The 18016-nt window shown below is 41.7% G+C and overlaps 1 protein-coding gene across 1 annotated transcript in view; it reads right to left on the minus strand.

The window, feature by feature from the left end:
* CFAP221 (cilia and flagella associated protein 221) overlaps positions 1-18016 on the minus strand; it is a 663664-nt gene that overhangs the window by 545189 nt on the left and 100459 nt on the right. The window contains exons 4-5 of the mRNA XM_086957336.1: positions 6565-6651; positions 6353-6448 (exon numbers count right to left, since the gene is read on the minus strand). Of these exons, the coding sequence (XP_086813462.1) occupies positions 6353-6448; positions 6565-6651 (183 nt within the window). The remainder of the gene's footprint in view (positions 1-6352; positions 6449-6564; positions 6652-18016) is intronic.

Here is an 18016-nt window from a genome sequence, read left to right on the forward strand (position 1 = left end):
CTCCAAGTGGGACCTGAGCTCCACCTACTCCTTCCAGATGGTGCGCTCCAGGTCATGGCAAAGCAGACAATCCACAAGCATGGATGGATTTACTGCTACTCTCAAAGGGGCGTGAGACACATCAACACTCAAAGGGAACCAGAGACCTGACAATGATGGCCCATCCAGTCACACCTAAGCTCCCATTGTGTGTTGCTGTTTAAGAGGAATACACAATGCCCAACTGCCAACTACACCCAGTCATGTGACCGAGACAGGCTGGAGACACCAACTGGCTAAGGCAACAAAATGCAACTTCCTAAAGTGCATGCCAGTACTGATATCAATTATGCAGCTTTCATCATAATTACACTATTCATTTGATGTGACCAACACAATTTGTATATATTTTGTTGTTTGCTATTATTTCACATTCGTTTGTCACAATTATTAGGGCGTATTCTTCATCCCGTGAAAAATCTATCTCATAACACGACAGAGACACTACAACATTTCAACATTTACATAACAATCATTGAGAATGGGCCAAAACAGAAATAATAATTTGACCTATATATACATTTAAAAATCTAAATTAGAAAATTAGAATTAGTTCAGGTTCTGTACTTTATCGAGTTGTTTTGTCTTTTACTTCAGAGAAAACAATGCCCTTAAGGCTGGTGTTACAACACACTATTTTTGTAATCCTTTCACAAGGGCAGAATCCGGACAGTAAAACAACAGGGCTCAATCTGGTTCCTCTCGGTTAAACCATATGCAAAATCGTAATATGAGCCTCCATGATAAATGTTTACAAAGACACACTTGTATGGAAACAATGTTGACACGTTTCGACCCTAATTCGTTTCTCACAGGGTTCTCCTCAGGACTCAAAACACACATATAGCTCTTTTATCCATGATTAGTCTCGACTGTATGATTTTCATTGCAGCCTTCTAAGCAGAATGGCACCTGTTACACCATTTTACTAAAACCTTGTAACTGGAAAATCTTTCTCCTAAATGGAATCTGGTCAACGCATCTTAGCAATACGTAAATCCACATGTACTGAGGTCAGACTCAGGCATGGCCTAGCCTTACAGATTAAGGGCTTAACCCTTTTTAGTTCAACTAACTTCCTTAAGTGGCATTTTCAGAATTGCAAATTAAAATCCAACTTCCCGGTAAATTGGGATTATAAATTGATTGTGATTCCAGAGGCATGAAACAAACTGTCCCATTTGGGAAATTACACTTATGAAATATATTAAGGCAAATCCAATGTTATCCTATGGGAGAGCTAGGTCTTGCAGTTGGGAAAAACACAGTTAAGAGTTCTTCACTACCAGGACATCTAAACTTGAACATGCATGTCCTACTTTTTAAATACATTGCACCCAGAAGTCTGGGCTGCCCTGGGCTTACACTACGGATGACATATATGTATTAAAAAGGAGGTTTTGGGCTTGGCAGGCCTGAGACATGTTAAAGGGCTACATAGTGGGTGGCAAAATCAGTGTAGCAGAACCACCAGTAGCATTTAAATTACAAGCCCTGGGCACATGCAGTGCTACTTTACTAATACTAATTGGGTATCAGCCAACCTAACATGTTTTTAAGGAGAGAGAACAAGCACTTTAGCACTGGGTAGCAATCGTACTGTGTGCAGAGTCCTACGGCCAGCAAAAGCAAAGTCAGCAAAAGGTTATGGGGAAACCATGCAAAGGAGGCCCGGTTTAACCCTTTGTTAATTAAATTCAAGGTATTTTAAACATATCTCTCCAAATAGTGTGACAGGTTTAAACATAATTCATTGCTATTCTTAGTATATGAATAGCCATGATCTTTAATAACTTTAACAACCATTACATGGGCAACTATTATCAGGTTTCCCCATATGTTTATCATGGGACCACAGTTTGTCCCCATTTAGAATCACAGCCAGGGCCAAATGCAGCGCTTGTCAGTGGTGATTGAAGCCGGGTAGCAGCCCTGTGACCTGTAGAAATAGTAAAGGTAACAATAACACTAAAGTAATTTCCAAAGGTCTCCCTTAAACATTAAGTTACACCAGGAAATAAGGAAGAAAAAAAACAGTTAGGCCGTGGAAAGGCACTTGGGGTGCTTCTTAGGTCGAATTTTTAAATAAAATCACTTGTTTTATATTTTTGATGTAAGTTTTGTTTACTCTAAAAATGATTTTCTTGGAAAATGGGACCTGACAAGTGTTGTAGTGGAAGGATATGCTTGTATGGATCATATTCCAAGTAAGCATTCGGTTACCATACACAATGGGTTGCTTTCAGTGAATTGAGAGAAGTTTACCCCTCTAGAGACCAGAGGTATAAAGGGCCAGATGTACGTAGGAAAATGTTTGTGATTACCAAAAAGCGACTTTTTGTGATTCGCTATTTGGTAATTGCAAACAACCATGTACAAATGTGTGTTTAGCACATGCTGTGATTCCTAGTGGGTCGACAATTAGACCTACCTCATTAATATTCATGAGGTAGGTCCTGGTTTGAGACTCATTGGGAATCACAAAAATCACAGGAATGGTGGCCTGCTGAAGTCAGCAAACCACCATGTCTGTGTTTGCTTTTCAACCCAGCTTTTTTTTTTAAGCCTGTTAAGCAGCGTAAAGGAAAACAGAATTCATTTCAAAAAGAAAAATTTAAAGTTTTCTTTTAATTTTTTAAGAATAGGCAGTGGTTTGGGGGACTTCTTCCCACTATTTAAAAATGTTTTTATAAACATCCTCAAAGGGGAAGGGGTCTCTAGGGGACCCTTTCCCATTTGTAAATGGGTTACCACCTGCATGAAGTAGGTGGTAAAATGCAAATGTTTTGCGACCCCATTACGGTCGCAAAAATGTCACACATACCACTGTGTTTTGGTATCAGGCAGGGATTGCCTAAACACACCCTTATAACAGAATTGCAAACACACATTGCAATTCGGTAATAGGTTACCGAATCGCAAATAGGGTTTTGAATGTTAAAAAGCGCTTTTGTGCAGTTGCACACTGCCCGATTCTGTGAATTGGGCCGTTCGTGACCTCAAAAAAGGTCTGCACATATGGCCTAGAGCAGTGACAAAAGCTCTAGCAGCAGCAGTACGGGAAATTCGGAATTAAAATACAAAGAACAAGAACTTTGCTCAATACAGCACCCAGTGGCGTAGCAAGGGAGGGGGCGAGGTGAGTTTTGGGGGTGGTGGCCTCCTCCAGCTGTTACCTGTCGTCTCGGGGCATCAATCGCCAGCACCCCCCTCTCCTCCCTCTTCAATATGGCCGACGCAGGGCGGCAAATGCAGGGACTGCCCAGGTGGTCAAAGGCAGCCGCGGTCCGCAGTAGGAGTTCCTGCAGGGCGGTGACGTGGGGAGGGGGAGGGGCAGGGTGGGGGTAGTAACGTATGGATTACGGAGTTTAACAGGTAAGTAAACATATAAATAAATAAAACAAATTTCGTTGCGCGCACTGCATCGTATTTGGTGAAGCAGTACACGCAACAACATTAATTTTATTTATTTATTTATATGTTTACTTACCTATTAAACTTCATAATCCATACATTACTACCCCCCACCCTGCCCCTACTCCTCCCCACGTCACCACCCTGGAGGAACTCCTACTGCCGACCACGGCTGGTCAAAGGTCTAGCTACATATACCTTTTTAGGAAAAATGATTTCTGCTAATCTGAGTGAGAAGCCTCATATTGATAACAATTCCCGTAAAGCCCTATCCCAAGGCAAAAGTTTGTGCGCCCTCTACTCCGCCACAGGGAGAAGACATTTTGCTTGCCTATTGGAGGTATTTAGGGTAAAAATTCCATCAACTCTCTTATATGGAATAGAATTGGTTGATTTAAAGCACTGGGGTTTTTTACAGACGATTGAAGGAAAATTGTTAAGGTCTATGACTTCTCTTAATTCTGCCTGCTCTGTGTCCTCCTGCAGACTTGAATTCGGCCTCCGCAGTTGTTGGGTGCAGGCCCTGTCAGCTTTAGTTCGATGGGTTGCTAGCTTGGCAAGAGGAGAGATGGGGTCCTTGAGATCCCTTATTAAGGGGGAATTATTGGGTAATTTAAAGGAGTACTCCCAAATTGTTAAGAACTTTAGAAAGGCTGTGGCACTTCTTGAATTGGAGGAGAGTACCCTTTTCACTATCTCCCCTACCCAGCTAAAATCTCTTTTTGAAACAGGCTTCATGGGAACTTTGCTTTACGTTGGACAAGAAGTCTATAAAAGTAAAGAGGGGTAGTGATCTCCTAGTTAACACATACTCAATGAAGCTTGTTCAACCCTATGTTGCCTGGAACTTACCACATGGTGTTCGGAGATTTTGGTTCCTCTTAAGGCAGGACTTGTTGCCTTTAAACATCCTTTTGGCAAAATGGTATGGGTCTGCTCTAAGCATGGGCGGAAAATCCGATTCGCTCGCGGATTTTGCGGATTTTCGGTAAATTCGCAATCCGCGAGATTCGCGAATCTCCCGCAAAATCCGCAAATCCGCGAGCAGCGGATTTTATGGCTTGCTCGCACTGTTCGCGTGAGTTCGCGGCTTCCCAGTACAACTTCACGCCCCGCGAATAAGCGCTAAATTGCAGAAATACGATCTTAGCAAAACTGAAACTACTTACCAGGTTCAAAAGTTCAGGCTCATCATTAGTAGCCATTTCCTGTAGTGCTTCCTGAGGGGCCCCTCCAGAGTTCAGTTGCCAGTTGCAACTATTATGTGACCCTGCTCTGAACCTCAGAATAGTTACACATATGCCACAAAGGTCCTGAATTACAGCTAAGGGAGACAAGCAGGAGCCAGGCTGGAAGTTCAAATCCATTAATCAGCCCCTAATTCATTATTGTTAGTTGGGGCAGGGCAGGTGTTGTAACTAATTTTGCAACAATGAAAGCACTTAGCAAGTGCAAAAGATCACTAATCAGGAAGCACTAAGGAAGCAGGTGCCAGCTAAAAAAATATTCTGTGACACATTAATCAGCCCCAAATTAATTCAGGTCACTTGAGGCAGGGAAGGTGTGCTTTACTTTGCCACAATAATGTACACTGACTGGACAACCAGAGGGTGCTGTGATGAAACAGAGGGTGGCATGGGTGGGCCAGAGGGTGGCATGAGTAGTCAGAGAGTGGCAGTGGTGACAGAGAGTGGCAGTGATGAAGAAGAGTGTCCCAAATAGGCTGGACACGTAGAAACAACAAGTTCGCGAAACTTGCGACCCGACAAGTAAGTTCGCGTTTGCGAAATTGTACAAAACCCTCGCGAACTGGCAGAAACCCGCGCGAACACAAAAAAAAAAAAATCGCGAGAATTCGCGGATTTTGCGGATTGCGAGTTCGCAAATCCACAAAATTCGCGAACGCGAGATTCGCAAAATTCGCCTATGCTTAGTCTGCTCCCACTTGTAATTTCTGCAATATGTGTACCCAGGATCGTTCTCACGTACTGTTTATATGTCCTGCATTGCGTACACTTCGATTGAAGTGGTTAAGACCAATATGCTTACAACTGGGTATTCTTAATGTGAATTCTTTTTTACAGGCCTTGTATTTTCCTCCTAATGAAATGTTTTGCTTCAATATTTTTAACTTTTTTAAAGGTTTTTTAGCCATTTTTTGATGAAATGTGGAGATCTGTATTGTTGATTATCTGGTATAGTGGAAAATGTTGTAGCTGTTGTTTTTATTTGGAGAATGTGTATTTGTACCTATGTATCGTGTTTTATGTGGACCTCTTCGGAGTGCCAAAAACATAATAAAATTGAATTGAATTGTTGTAGAATGTCTAGCTACACCACTGACAGAGCCGCATTCAACTCCCAGATTTGATCATGAATCACTGGGAAATAAATAGACACTGTAGTTTTGGGTGAGTTGGGTAAGCACAAATGACATCAGGGTAAGGCAAATGGCTAAACAATGTGATAGTTTATAGGGTAGCATGGATGTGTGTTTCTGGGCACTACCTCATCCTTCTGAAATAAGAATTGTAGGAAGGAAAAGGGTGAAAAGGAATAATTGTAGCTCCTTGCTAACATCTTGCAGAATTTAAGGAACCATTACAATCAATTGGCAACGGTGTCGTATATCCTTACACATGTAATTCAGATTTCATTTTTCTGGGCAGCATTAACAAAAATCACCAGCAGTGCAGCAAACGGTCAGAAGAGTATCACTGATTTTGGTAGAAAATGGGTAGCAACTGCTGACAGTGCCCTCCAACATATTTGGACTATAAAGCACATCCGATGTTCTGGTGCCAATCACAGGCAAGACTGGAAGTGGAAATAGGCTTTCTTCGAATGATACTTAGATTTTTTTTTTAAAACAGCGTTATGATTACTGACAGATTCTTACCTTAGAATGTATGCGGATGCAATCGTAGTAATATCGCCATTCATCGGGGCAAAAGTCAACTGTAACGTTAACGGATAAGCCGGGCACAAGTCGTTGCTGTTAAAGGATGCATGAAAAGAAAAGCACCTTAAAACGAAATTTGTGACTCTAAGCTAATAAAGTACAAATATGAAATAAACAAAAGAAGTTCACATATGATGTTGAACACTTACTGTTTTATTATACTTGATTTGAAAGTATTTTGTCTGTGGTGGTATGATGTGCATATTCATCACTTCCGTGGAGATATTTATCAGTTTCTGAAAAAACATGAAACATTTTAAAATCCATTTTCAGATAAAACAATATATTACTTTCTTTCTTTTTTAATGTAGTGTGTCATAAAGAGCAGTGGTATAGAGTGGAGTGGTGTACAGTAAATTGGCATAGGGTAGAGTGGCTTAAAGTGGAGTATAGAAGAGTGTTGAAGAGTGTTGAAGTGTGGAGTGGTGTAAAGTGGAGTGGTACAAATGGATTGGAGAGACATATAATGGAGTAGAGTGTCGTAGATTGAAGTGGCGTAGAGTGGAGTAGAGTGGCATGGAGTGGAGTAGATTGGCTTACAGTGGAGTAGAATGAAATGGAGCAGCGCCGAATGGAGTAGAGTGCCATATAGTGGAGTGGCATAGAGTGGAGTAAAGTGGCATGGAGAGATGTGGAGTGGAGTGGTATAGACTGGAGTAGGGTTGAATGGAGTACTATGTTGCACAGTGGAGTGCTGTGGAATGGCATATGGTGGAGTGGCATGGAGTGGAGGGTCGTACAGTGGAGAGTCGTACAGTGGCATGGAGTATAGTGCCTTGAGTGGAGTGGCGTAGAGTTGAGTGGTGTAAAGTGGAATAGAATGGCACAGGGTAAAGTGGCCTACAGTGAAATGCTATAGTGTGGAGTAGAGTGTTATAGAGTGCAGGGGCATAGAGTGCAGCAGAGTGTTGTAGCATTGAGTGAAGGAATACTGAGTAGAGTGGATTAGATTGTAATAAATTGGAGTTGCATAGTGTGAAGTAGAGTGCAGCGGCGTAGAGTGGCGTAATTATGGTGTTGTAGCACACTGCCATTACAGACAACACATTTTCAATTAAATTACCATTGCATTTGAATAGACATACAGTTTTACTGATAAAACTGTACAGTGCATACGTGATAATGTGTGGAAATTGGCATCACTTAGTGTATTGATTTATTTTGATCGTATTGAAATATTTGTTTTCACCACATTTCATACTACAAAAAATATGCTTCATTTCTGCATTCCTAATTTTTATATATTCTGAAACATTTGTACAGTTCATTTACTACCATTTAAATTTAGTTGATTCCTACAGCCTTTACCTTTCAAACCCCCAGCAAGATAGTCACATAAATCCTCTCACTTTGCATTGAGAGAAAGAAACTTAACCTCCCTCAAAGGACAGAGCTTAACATTTGATCGTTGGCAAATGTGACAAGATAAAACACATTTTAAAGGCCTGGCCATTACTCATTCCCTTCTGAACTTCAGCATGGTTATTTTGGGGGTGCTTCGGCACTCACCACTCCTCTACTTCTAGTGCCTACGGCAAGGACATGAATTTGAGGAAGAGGATTGATTTAGTTATGCTATTAGTAATAATATATAGAATATGATAAATAGAGCACTGATCAAAATAAACAAGCTTGTAGACAGAACATTGTTCCTCACAGGCATGTAAGATTAGTGACATGGTAAAAAGAAAAAGATAAAATGAGTTCCCAGAAAGCAAGCACTTGCAGAAGAATATAAGGAGCCAGTCAGAGAGGTGGTAAACAGGCCATGTTCCACAGGAGGAACAAAGACATGGTGGACAACCTAAAACAACTACAGCCAGCATACAGAAAGCAAGCAAATGTGAGTTACAAAAACAATGGTAAGCAAGGGGTGGAATGGATTTCTAGGGAGGCTTTCAGCATGGCCCACAAAATGTCTTTGCACCCAGACAACTGTGCTGTCTGCTAGACTTTGACCTTAAAAGGGCTTCAAGCCCACCAATTACTTATCACTGGTTGGCTTCATCATCAATCGTTTCTTTCCTTTTCTTTTGTCAGTATTAGATGGTTTGATTTTCCCAGTCTTCAGTCCCTGCAGGCAACTTTGGAGGATATGGGTTTCTCCTTTAGATTCCACACACACACCAAAGCACTTCAGGGAATCAGCTTCAGGTGCTTTACAAGCCCATTCCCCTTGTTCGCTATAGTTCATTAGTTTTATTGTTATAGGCCAGAGCTCGATTCTGTAAACGGAATCCTGACCCGATTTTGCGAGGCTAAAATATACAGCAAATTTCATTTCATGGCAGGTGCTTTACATTTTCTTGCCCTGGCAGTTTTCCGGAGACCCAAAGAAGTACTGTCATCGAAATGTCTGTAAACCTAGAGTGCTTTTCGCCAGATGGTGAGCAGGACCCAGGAATGGCTCATCTAGTTTATTTTTAGCTCTCATTCAGTAACGTCTTTTCTTTTTAATTAGTTTTAAGAACAAAGGTCCTTGGCTTAAAGCTTAATAATGTACACATTTTCACATAGACTACAATGAGACCTATGTATAGTAATCCAATGTCCAGCCAGAGAGAGGAAAATTTTATTCAAAATGATTATAAAATGAATGAACAAAAGTGAGAGCAACAAACAGATAAAGAAACGGCACAATCCTGTACCGAGAGTGAAAGAGGAAAAATAGAGAGGAAAATAAAGTTTCAGGCAAAACGGTGGAGCAAAATGGTGGCTTACAATGCAATGTAAACTTCAGTAATCGCAACCAAACAGTATAAACACAACAATTTACACAATGGCTATATTGTGGTACTGATTGGAAAGTCGACGTTTCGATCCTTAGCTCCTGTTACATTGGGATCATCTTCAGGACTTAACAGTTACAATTGCCTGATTTCTTAATTAGCCTTAATTGGAGGCTCGTTACACTGGGAGCCCGATAATTGTGCAGTCAATCCTTAGTGGTTGGCTGATCTGCACTGTATCCGTAGGATACTTGGTCGGGATCGACCATCAATTGGTCCGTGTGCCCAGCCGGGCAATTAGTTCACAATACCACTGGGTATGAAAGCAGCAAACGATGTCTGCAGAATTGAGGAGGAGCTCAACGGAGTCTCATGTGGGCCGTGGCGGGTGTTCCATCTCTCACAGCGGTATGGCTGTCGTGTGACGCTGAAAGTGTCCCATACCCCGGGGTCACTACTCTAAGGCAAGTGTAGGGGACCAAAATACAGACCCCCCCCCCCGGCACTACATCCTAAATTTTAACACATTCTTGTTTTCAGTGGTTTCTTTTACAATGTGTCTGTTGGGAGAGCTCCTGGAAGTACCTGCTGCCGTGTTGAAGCCCTACAGCTACCTACTCTGGCCCAGTTTGGGAACATCTTGTAGATATGACTGGCAAATCCAGTATTGGGTTCTGACCCCCCTCCCCTAATCCCACCCCCTTCAGTCTGCCCCCTGGATAAGCTTTCTCCACCAAAACTGCTCACGCTCCACTTCAGGCCTTTTATTTTGGGGGTCGCAGTCGTTTTAGCCCCAACTCAACCCAAAGGTATTGGGCCATTCTACACGATTAACAGTTACATTACACAAGGTCACATTTTGTATTTATTTCTTTATTTTTAGGCAAGAAGAGATTAATTTATTTGCCCAGATCACAGGATGCCTTCTGCCTCTATGGAAGAGAACTCAGTGACCATCCTGCCGTTTCCTTAATGTCGCCTCCAATGATCGGGCCTGGGCGTCCTGCAAGTACAAACAACGTGAAGCTGTAGCTATGGATGTGTTTTTCTAACTAGCATATCAAATGCATTCCTAAAATCCTGTCCTGTTGGATCAATATTTGATGCACCTGAGGCAAGGCAAAATGTGTGTGATGTGCGGTTTTAGAAACATTTTATGCGTTTATGACTGCTTTTATATACCGCAGACATGGCCTAATGGCATGCCAGCGCTTTACAGTGGAACGTAGAGGTTACATGGTTCAGTGGTTGAAGTGGGAAAAAAAATAGGGAACTGTGGACAGAGAATCAGCCAATGTGTATGGCGAACTAGCCTCCAGGGCTGGCCAGTTTTAGCACTGGTGGTGCCCTGTGCAACTATGTTCGTTGGTGCCCCCCATTGATCCCCTGTGCCATGGATTCCCTCACTATCACCCTTTAACAGTGCCCCTCAAGTCTCCATAAACACATTCTCACTCAGATTTATTTAATTTGATTTACAGCACCACTCATACCAGTGTAGGGTGTCAGAGCACTTTACATCACAAACATTACACAGAGACAATCAATTGTATGTGTGTAAATCACTGTATAGGAAATGTTACCTAAGACAAAGGACTACAAACTGTAGTATAGTTTAATAGTGATTGGTCTAGAGAAACACAAACTCCCTAATACCATGGTTGGGGGTTCTCTTTAATAATTAGAATTGATTGCTATCCAAATTAACAGTTTTTGCAATACTAGGATAATCAAAAGACTGGGGGAAAAACTTAACGCTCTAATTTATAACTTTCAGTTTACATGCCGCTATTAGATGACAGTAAATAGTTAGGATTCTAACTTATAGACTGCAAGTAACAAAAGGGTCTCTCAAAAGCAGTAGCCCACTGAACTGTTTACATTATGTCCACTGTGTGACTGCATGGTACCTGTTCTTTGCAGCAGGCACATTAACCCTCTGCGCTACTTTTCCATGAGGCAAAAGTTCCACTAGACAAAACTTCGATCTCTCTCTAGGAAGAACATTAATCACGAACATTATGTTTATTGTTGCCAAAACTTGCTGGTAGTCAGGAAGGAGGCAGCAAGCACTTTTAAAACTACAATACACTTGCAAGCACGACGTCCCCACCAAAAGTCAGCGCTTGCTGCAGGTACACCGGTTGCACCGCCTTAGAACCAGCCCTTCTCAGTGGTCCTGTGACCTCAGTGACAGAGTCACTGTTGCTCTACGATGTGCTGCTTCATAGGCATGCCCACAAGACTGAAGGGGAACTTCAGTATGGGTTGTGGCAGACAGGCTCTCATACTACACTGCTAGGGTCCACCTGCTGGTGCTAAGACACCAGGGCTTCTAAGGTCTTGCTGGGCCTTCTAATGTCTAGCATGGGAATGTGCTCCCTCAGGAGAGTGGTCTGGGGCACTGGTCGTGAAGGCTGAACCTGGTTCCCCAATTCCAAATTCGGCAGCTCTGACCATAGTGCCACATCCTCTCCCCCATTGAACACCATACTGCCCCAGTGAGAGAAACCTGCACTGCCTAAAAATACAACCCACCTGTGCCTCCCGATAAACACCTGGATGCGACTCAATTCAGATTACACACTAGACAAGAGCAATATGCTACCTTAAAAGAAAAAATAACAACATCCTGGAAAAAACAAACACTCAAATGAAAAGCAAGATTAAGTAAAGCATGTGAACTGTAAGCAGGAACATCATGGGTACCTAACGCTTTTACACTCACTATTCAGAATTCAGTGAGCGAAAGGACCCATTTCACTGTCCATTGCTTATATCCTTCCAAAATGTAAGCATATGGTTTAAAAAGACCACATCCGTGAACACAGATCCGTGGCACACATTTTGTTTTCCAATCCACCCATCAATCAGGCATTGCAGTACCTCCAGGATTGGTGCACTTCCCCACCTGGGGAAAACAATGCTGTTCAAAGAAAGACGAGAAAACAAAAGTAGTGCTTCACTGGCAAACTCTGTAAAGTGACGCTAATATGTTTGGGTGTGATTAAAATCAATCTGGCTAGCCACGGCTCGTGCAGGGCGTTAAACCGGGCAGTGACGTCAGGCGGAGGAGGGGCAGGGTGGGGGGTTGTAAACTGCGGGATATGGACGATTACAGGTAAGTACCGAAAAAAATAACGAATTTCGTTGCGCGCGCTGCATCACATTTGGCGATGGAGCGCGGGCAACAAAATTCGTTTTTTTTCGGTACTTACCTGTAATCGTCCATATCCCGCATTTTACAATCCCCCACCCTGCCCCTCCTCCGCCTGACGTCACCGCCCGGTGTAACGCCCTGCACGAGCCTTGGCTGAATCTGGCACTTTGCGACCACTCTGTCTTGCTTTATTTAGTTATTAATTTATTTTTCATATTTTTAACCTTTTATACCTGAGGCTGCACTTTGGAAAAGAAAAATTCCAGAAAAAGACAACATTTCCAGCAAAAGTGTTTCTCTTTTTTCGAACCATTTCACAGGGGAACAAATAAACGAATAGAGGAAAAAGAGGGTGTGAATGGTTTCTTGAAGTCACAGTTTTCAATAAGTGAGGAGGAGCTAGATGGAAAGAGGGAATAGGAGGATGAAAGGGGGAGCAGCTGCCAGCAGCAGAGCAGGAGAAGTGGACACTGTACTTGTCTTTTCTGGGCAAGAAGGAAAAGACAGAGTGCTTTTTCCTCTCTGCCCATCCCCGAACGACCATGAATGGCCGAGCCTCATCTGTAGGCCTTGGTTGTTTCCGCAGTCCTGTGATGCATGTTTAAAATAAACAAGTAGGGGAATGGAATCTATTGAATTACAGAATATGGGGCATGCCATGCACTGCTGATCCCACCCACTTCGACGACTGGCATGGTTGAATATGTAAACTACAAAAATATGTAGGAGGTAACCTGATACTTAGAAAAGGGACGGGTCTATGAAACACAAAACAAAAAAATCCCTTTTCAACAAGAACAATAGATAAGGTGAATATCTGAGTATATGCTGTATATGTTACAGCATATACTCATACATCCGAAGATAGGATCATGTGATAGAAGTACTTGGAGCAACACATATAGTGAGAATATTGCAAAAATAAAGTTACAACCGTTAATAAAAGAGAGAGAAACTGATTACTTTACAGGTTGTTTATTACAAAAAGCTCAATATTAAAAAATGTATCACATTAGTATTATTTTATTAAAACTCTTCATTTAAAAACAATTACTTTAAAAACAAGTTGTTTTCAAATTCTTGTAATGCAAATCCATAAAAAGCACAAAATCTTATAATCACCGGTACATCTCAAAACAATAATTTCCTTAATATATTGATCCACTATATTCTTTCAAAAAGCAGATAACAAATACAAGTTTAAAAATACAACGTTAAAAAACAGACAGTTTCACTATGTAATAATAATTCATTTTGTTACATGAATAGTGTGATCCTTATGCTACACCTATTTTTGCCATATTTTGTTAAAAGCATTTATGTACAGTTTCATTTCAAAATAATTTTTGCAGCCAAATAAAGGCTAAAGTACTTCTTAAATGAGCAAATGCATAATTGTTTAATTATGGGGACCCTTTGCATAGACAGGTTGTTTGATTTTTGATAATGTGAATAACTGATACATACTGAGCAATCAGATACCGGGTGAACAGTCACTCACAGGCATTTCATTTTTGAGGGGCAAGCAACCCCTTTCTGGTGTGCACACATACGAGTTCAGTAAGTTTTACTCATTGAAGAAGAGGTATATACCACATAGGTGTGCGCTAACACATTTATTTAGATCCTTGAGGTACCCCACATGGGAGGGGAAACGAATCAGAGGTGTACCCTCCAAATGTCACTGTCTGTTCTCTATGTAAATGAAAAGAAGAGAGTAAAGTTAGGACAACACCTTTTCATTCCTTCTGTCTGTAGCTGCTTGACTAGCACCTGATGATTAACCATGTCAAATGGGGCCGAGAGGTCAAGTAGGATAAGAGCAGCTCTCCCTCCCTTATCTACCTGCATGTAAACCTCCTCAGTTACCATGACCAAAGCAGATTTTGTGGAGTGATGTGGTCGAAAGCCATGTTGGGATGGATCGAAAAGATGGTTGCACTCCAAAAAGGCCATAGGATCTTCATTCATGCCCGTTTCCAGAATTTTAGTTGGGAGGAGCAGACAAGATCTAGACCGATAGTTCTTGACCTCAGTGGGGCCTTGGGACACTGTTTTAAAAATGGGATGTACCCATGTTTTTTTCCATGCTGCTGAGAAATTCCCTGAAATTAACTCCTTGTTTAGAAGTGGGACAAGACAAGCAGCAATGGTATCTGGGACCATATGTAATACAAAAGGCAGACGTGGATCGGTAGGGGAGCCTGATTTGGTGTTTTCAAGTATTCTAATAATTTCATTGACAGTTAAAAAGGGAAAGCTATCCATTTTATTTCTTGTGTTGTCTGAGTTGTCAACAATCAGAGAAGGAGAGCAGGAAGCTGAAAGAGGCATGTGGACAGAAAGTTCTTTGTAGACAGTGTTTACTTTAGACTGAAAGAACTCAGCTATGTTATTACAAAGTACTCATTCATAACAAAACTCATTCCAAGATGGTTACTTCTGACCATTGGCAAGTAGAAGGGGGGCATTGGGAAGTGGGAAGTAGGGAGAGAGATAGTAGAGGGATAGATAGAGTGTCAGGCGAGAAGGGAAGAAAAAGAGAGAGAGACAGTGGGTAGCAGTAAGAGGAGGACTATAGACTACACTAGTACAGCCTTGATTCGCAGATACAAGAGAGAGCAAGGGCAGTAAACAGAGAGAGTTAGGGAATTAAAATAGTCCTTCATGCACTGCAGTGCACTCCAATGTTGTTGAACGGACACAGAAATGCGTGTATGGCCTTAGTGATACCGCCAGGTCTGTGGGTTTATCAAATGTGTGATTTACAAAGAAAGAAATGGCTGAAAGATGCACAACCAAGTAAACCACTCACGATATGTCCCTCATATCCCCCTATGTAGATGCTGAATCTGGACACCAAAATATTGAGTAAAGTGATAGCAATCTGCCTCTTGGGTGTTATTTGTAAGCTGGCCCAACCAGAGTAGTGTGGGTTTCTACTTGGAAGGAGGATGATGCTGAACTTGAGACACCTTTGCTTTGTACAAATTCTGCAGACACTAACCAAAATAAATGTGAAGTTGCGTTATTGATGGCCAGTTTTGGTTTATAGCTCCGGAACAGTGTAAAATCGCTCTGGTACTAATGAGGTGGATTAAGCTCCTGCATACAGCACCTAAAGCTAGAGTCATGACAGGAGGTGTAAACCCTGAACAATTGACCTTAAACAGAGGTACAAGACATTGAAGCCCACTTTTACCACTCTAGTTTGCCTTGACCTACTCATTTCAAAGCCAGATGTGTAGAATGGGAATAGAAATTGGTGGGAGTGCATAAGTGATATCCCCTTTTTTGGATTACACAGTGATATATCTGCCCGAGTCAACTGCATCAGCCCTACACTTTCTTCACCTGATTTCGTGTTTTGCAGAATTTTCTGTGGTGAATACAAAGTGAAGTAAATCAGCAGTATTCCATATGCTTGAAAAGGTGAACATGATGCTTAGCACACTTCCTCATGTGGGATTTGACAGGCAAAATTACATACTCAGGTTTCTGGGCATGTAGAACAGACAAGGTGACGCAACCACTGTGGAACGCAATATTGACTGGATAATGGAATAACTACTCAAAACATGATTGTGATATGCATGAGGATAAAATGTGCCTGTATATCAAGTGATATAGAGGCACATTTTAACCTCATGCATATCCCGATCATGTTTTTACCCATGTCCTAGGACTCTACTATTAAAACTTTTACTAGGGCATCCTCATTGGGGTCCAGCTGGATTGCCGAGTGCAATCCAGCTGTGCTTCAACGCCTGATTTACAGCAGAGCAGGTTGTTTTGTGAAACGTGAAAGTGCTATGTGAAGTGGAAATAAGTGATAAAAATGTCTCTAGGAAATGCCCTTGTAAAAGTTTTAAAATTGGCAGAAAGCAGAGCAATCACTAAGGACAAAAGAATTATGTTTTGGTCCACCAAGGCAGGCATCTTGGATAGCCATGAGTTACTGGATTACTGTAATGGCCTTCTTGTTGCTTTTGTATTGCACATGCACTTTATTGAACCCGGTCTTCCGAACAATTTAAAGCCCAATATGCTACTCCTGTATTGCACACACACTTTACCGAATCCTATATTTATAGGTTAATTTCTGGTCCGTTGAGGCAGGGTTGTGGGATACTGGTGTGTTTTATGTAATATTACTGTAAGTTTACACCAATTATTTGTCATTCTGTGCCTCACATAGAGTAATGATAGTTTTTATTCAATCAAATGTATTGCACTGTATTTTTATCTGCGCTTTTATGGCCATATAGGCCGAAATAAAGATCTTATATGATGACAAACATTTAGACACATGGAAACAACTAATACCTTGACCAGATGCCCTTCCACCATAAGAAAAGGGGGTCTGAGGATAAGCATTTTGTGTTATTTTTCTTTCTGTAATAGGTACTATTGTGCAGATGTTATTAATGTTAATTGAAAATGGGAGGTGACACCTCGTAGCAAGAATATGGTTGGAAAATGATGGCAAAGCTCTGCATTTCTGTAATGAGCATGTTGTGAATGCACTGCATTATTTGTTACTGCCAGCTGTAATTTACTATCTTATATGAAAAGTTCTAAAATCAATCAAAAATAAGCCAGTCATTGATGTGGGCTCATCTGAAGTCCACTTTAAGAATTTGGAAATAATAGGTCTTTTGACAACAGAGGGGTCTCTAGATGAGATCTGAACATGCGTATAGATCTGAGTGTCTGCATCGACACCCTACAGGTCTTTGAGCTCTAGAATGCACTAAGTGAATATTGTGATTTCCATCCATATATGCTGAGCAACTTAAGTCCTTTCTCCGCTTACCCATGTATTTTTGTCTCAATACACTTAATTAATAAATTTTGGACATGGAAGGAAAACCAGTGTAGGCATGGTGTTCAAAACGTGCATGTGCATCTATATCTATTTTTAGGTCGAACCTAGGCAGCGCATGCTCCGTCTGGAAGACATGCTCTATTCAGTATGTGGGCTTTCGTTCCGCCCCTCGTGCCGATTGGTTAAGGAGAGTGTGTCACTTCCAAAAGCTTGCTTCTCATTTATGTATTTGCCTTCTATGTCCCACCTTCTCATGTCTTGCTTCTCCCCTGGAGTATTGGCCTATTACGGGTATCCTTTCACAAAAGGATTTTTCCCTTTGTGCTTGAGCAGTCTTTGGTCATATGCAGCTCAGCTGCCCAGAGCAGCTGGTCACCAGGCACAGAGAGAGGTGAGCTAGGTGGGCAGGCACTTTTTTTAAATGTAGAACAAGCACTTCTTCTAAGTGATTGCGATTTCTCGTTGTGTCAGCGCTGCGCTCATTTGACTTGTGATGCACTTTCTTTTTCCCAAAACTTGTTGTTTGTGTTGCTTTATTTTGAGGTGCTTTGATGCTTTTAGTGTTACTGTTTTGTGACTTAAGGAACATTAAAGAAATGTTATGGTGAAATGGAATTCTTTCACAATGTTTATTTTTTAGCACAGTTGCGTAGTTAGAGCTTTGGACAACCGGGGCAATCTCTCAGTCCAGTGCCGGTAGGAGGGGGGGGGGGGGGCGAAAGACGATGACGGGAGGGCGGGTGTGGGCGACAGAGGAGAATGAGTTGGGGCGTTTAGCCATGCTGACGAGAATAAAGAAAAAAACAAAACTTACCTTGGCTCACAAGGTAAGTTTTGTTTTTGCTATCCCCCACCCCCCCACGCCATTGTCTGATCGCAGCGGC

This window comes from Lissotriton vulgaris, chromosome 2_1, assembly GCF_964263255.1.
Source record: "Lissotriton vulgaris chromosome 2_1, aLisVul1.2, whole genome shotgun sequence".
NCBI lineage: Eukaryota > Metazoa > Chordata > Amphibia > Caudata > Salamandridae > Lissotriton > Lissotriton vulgaris.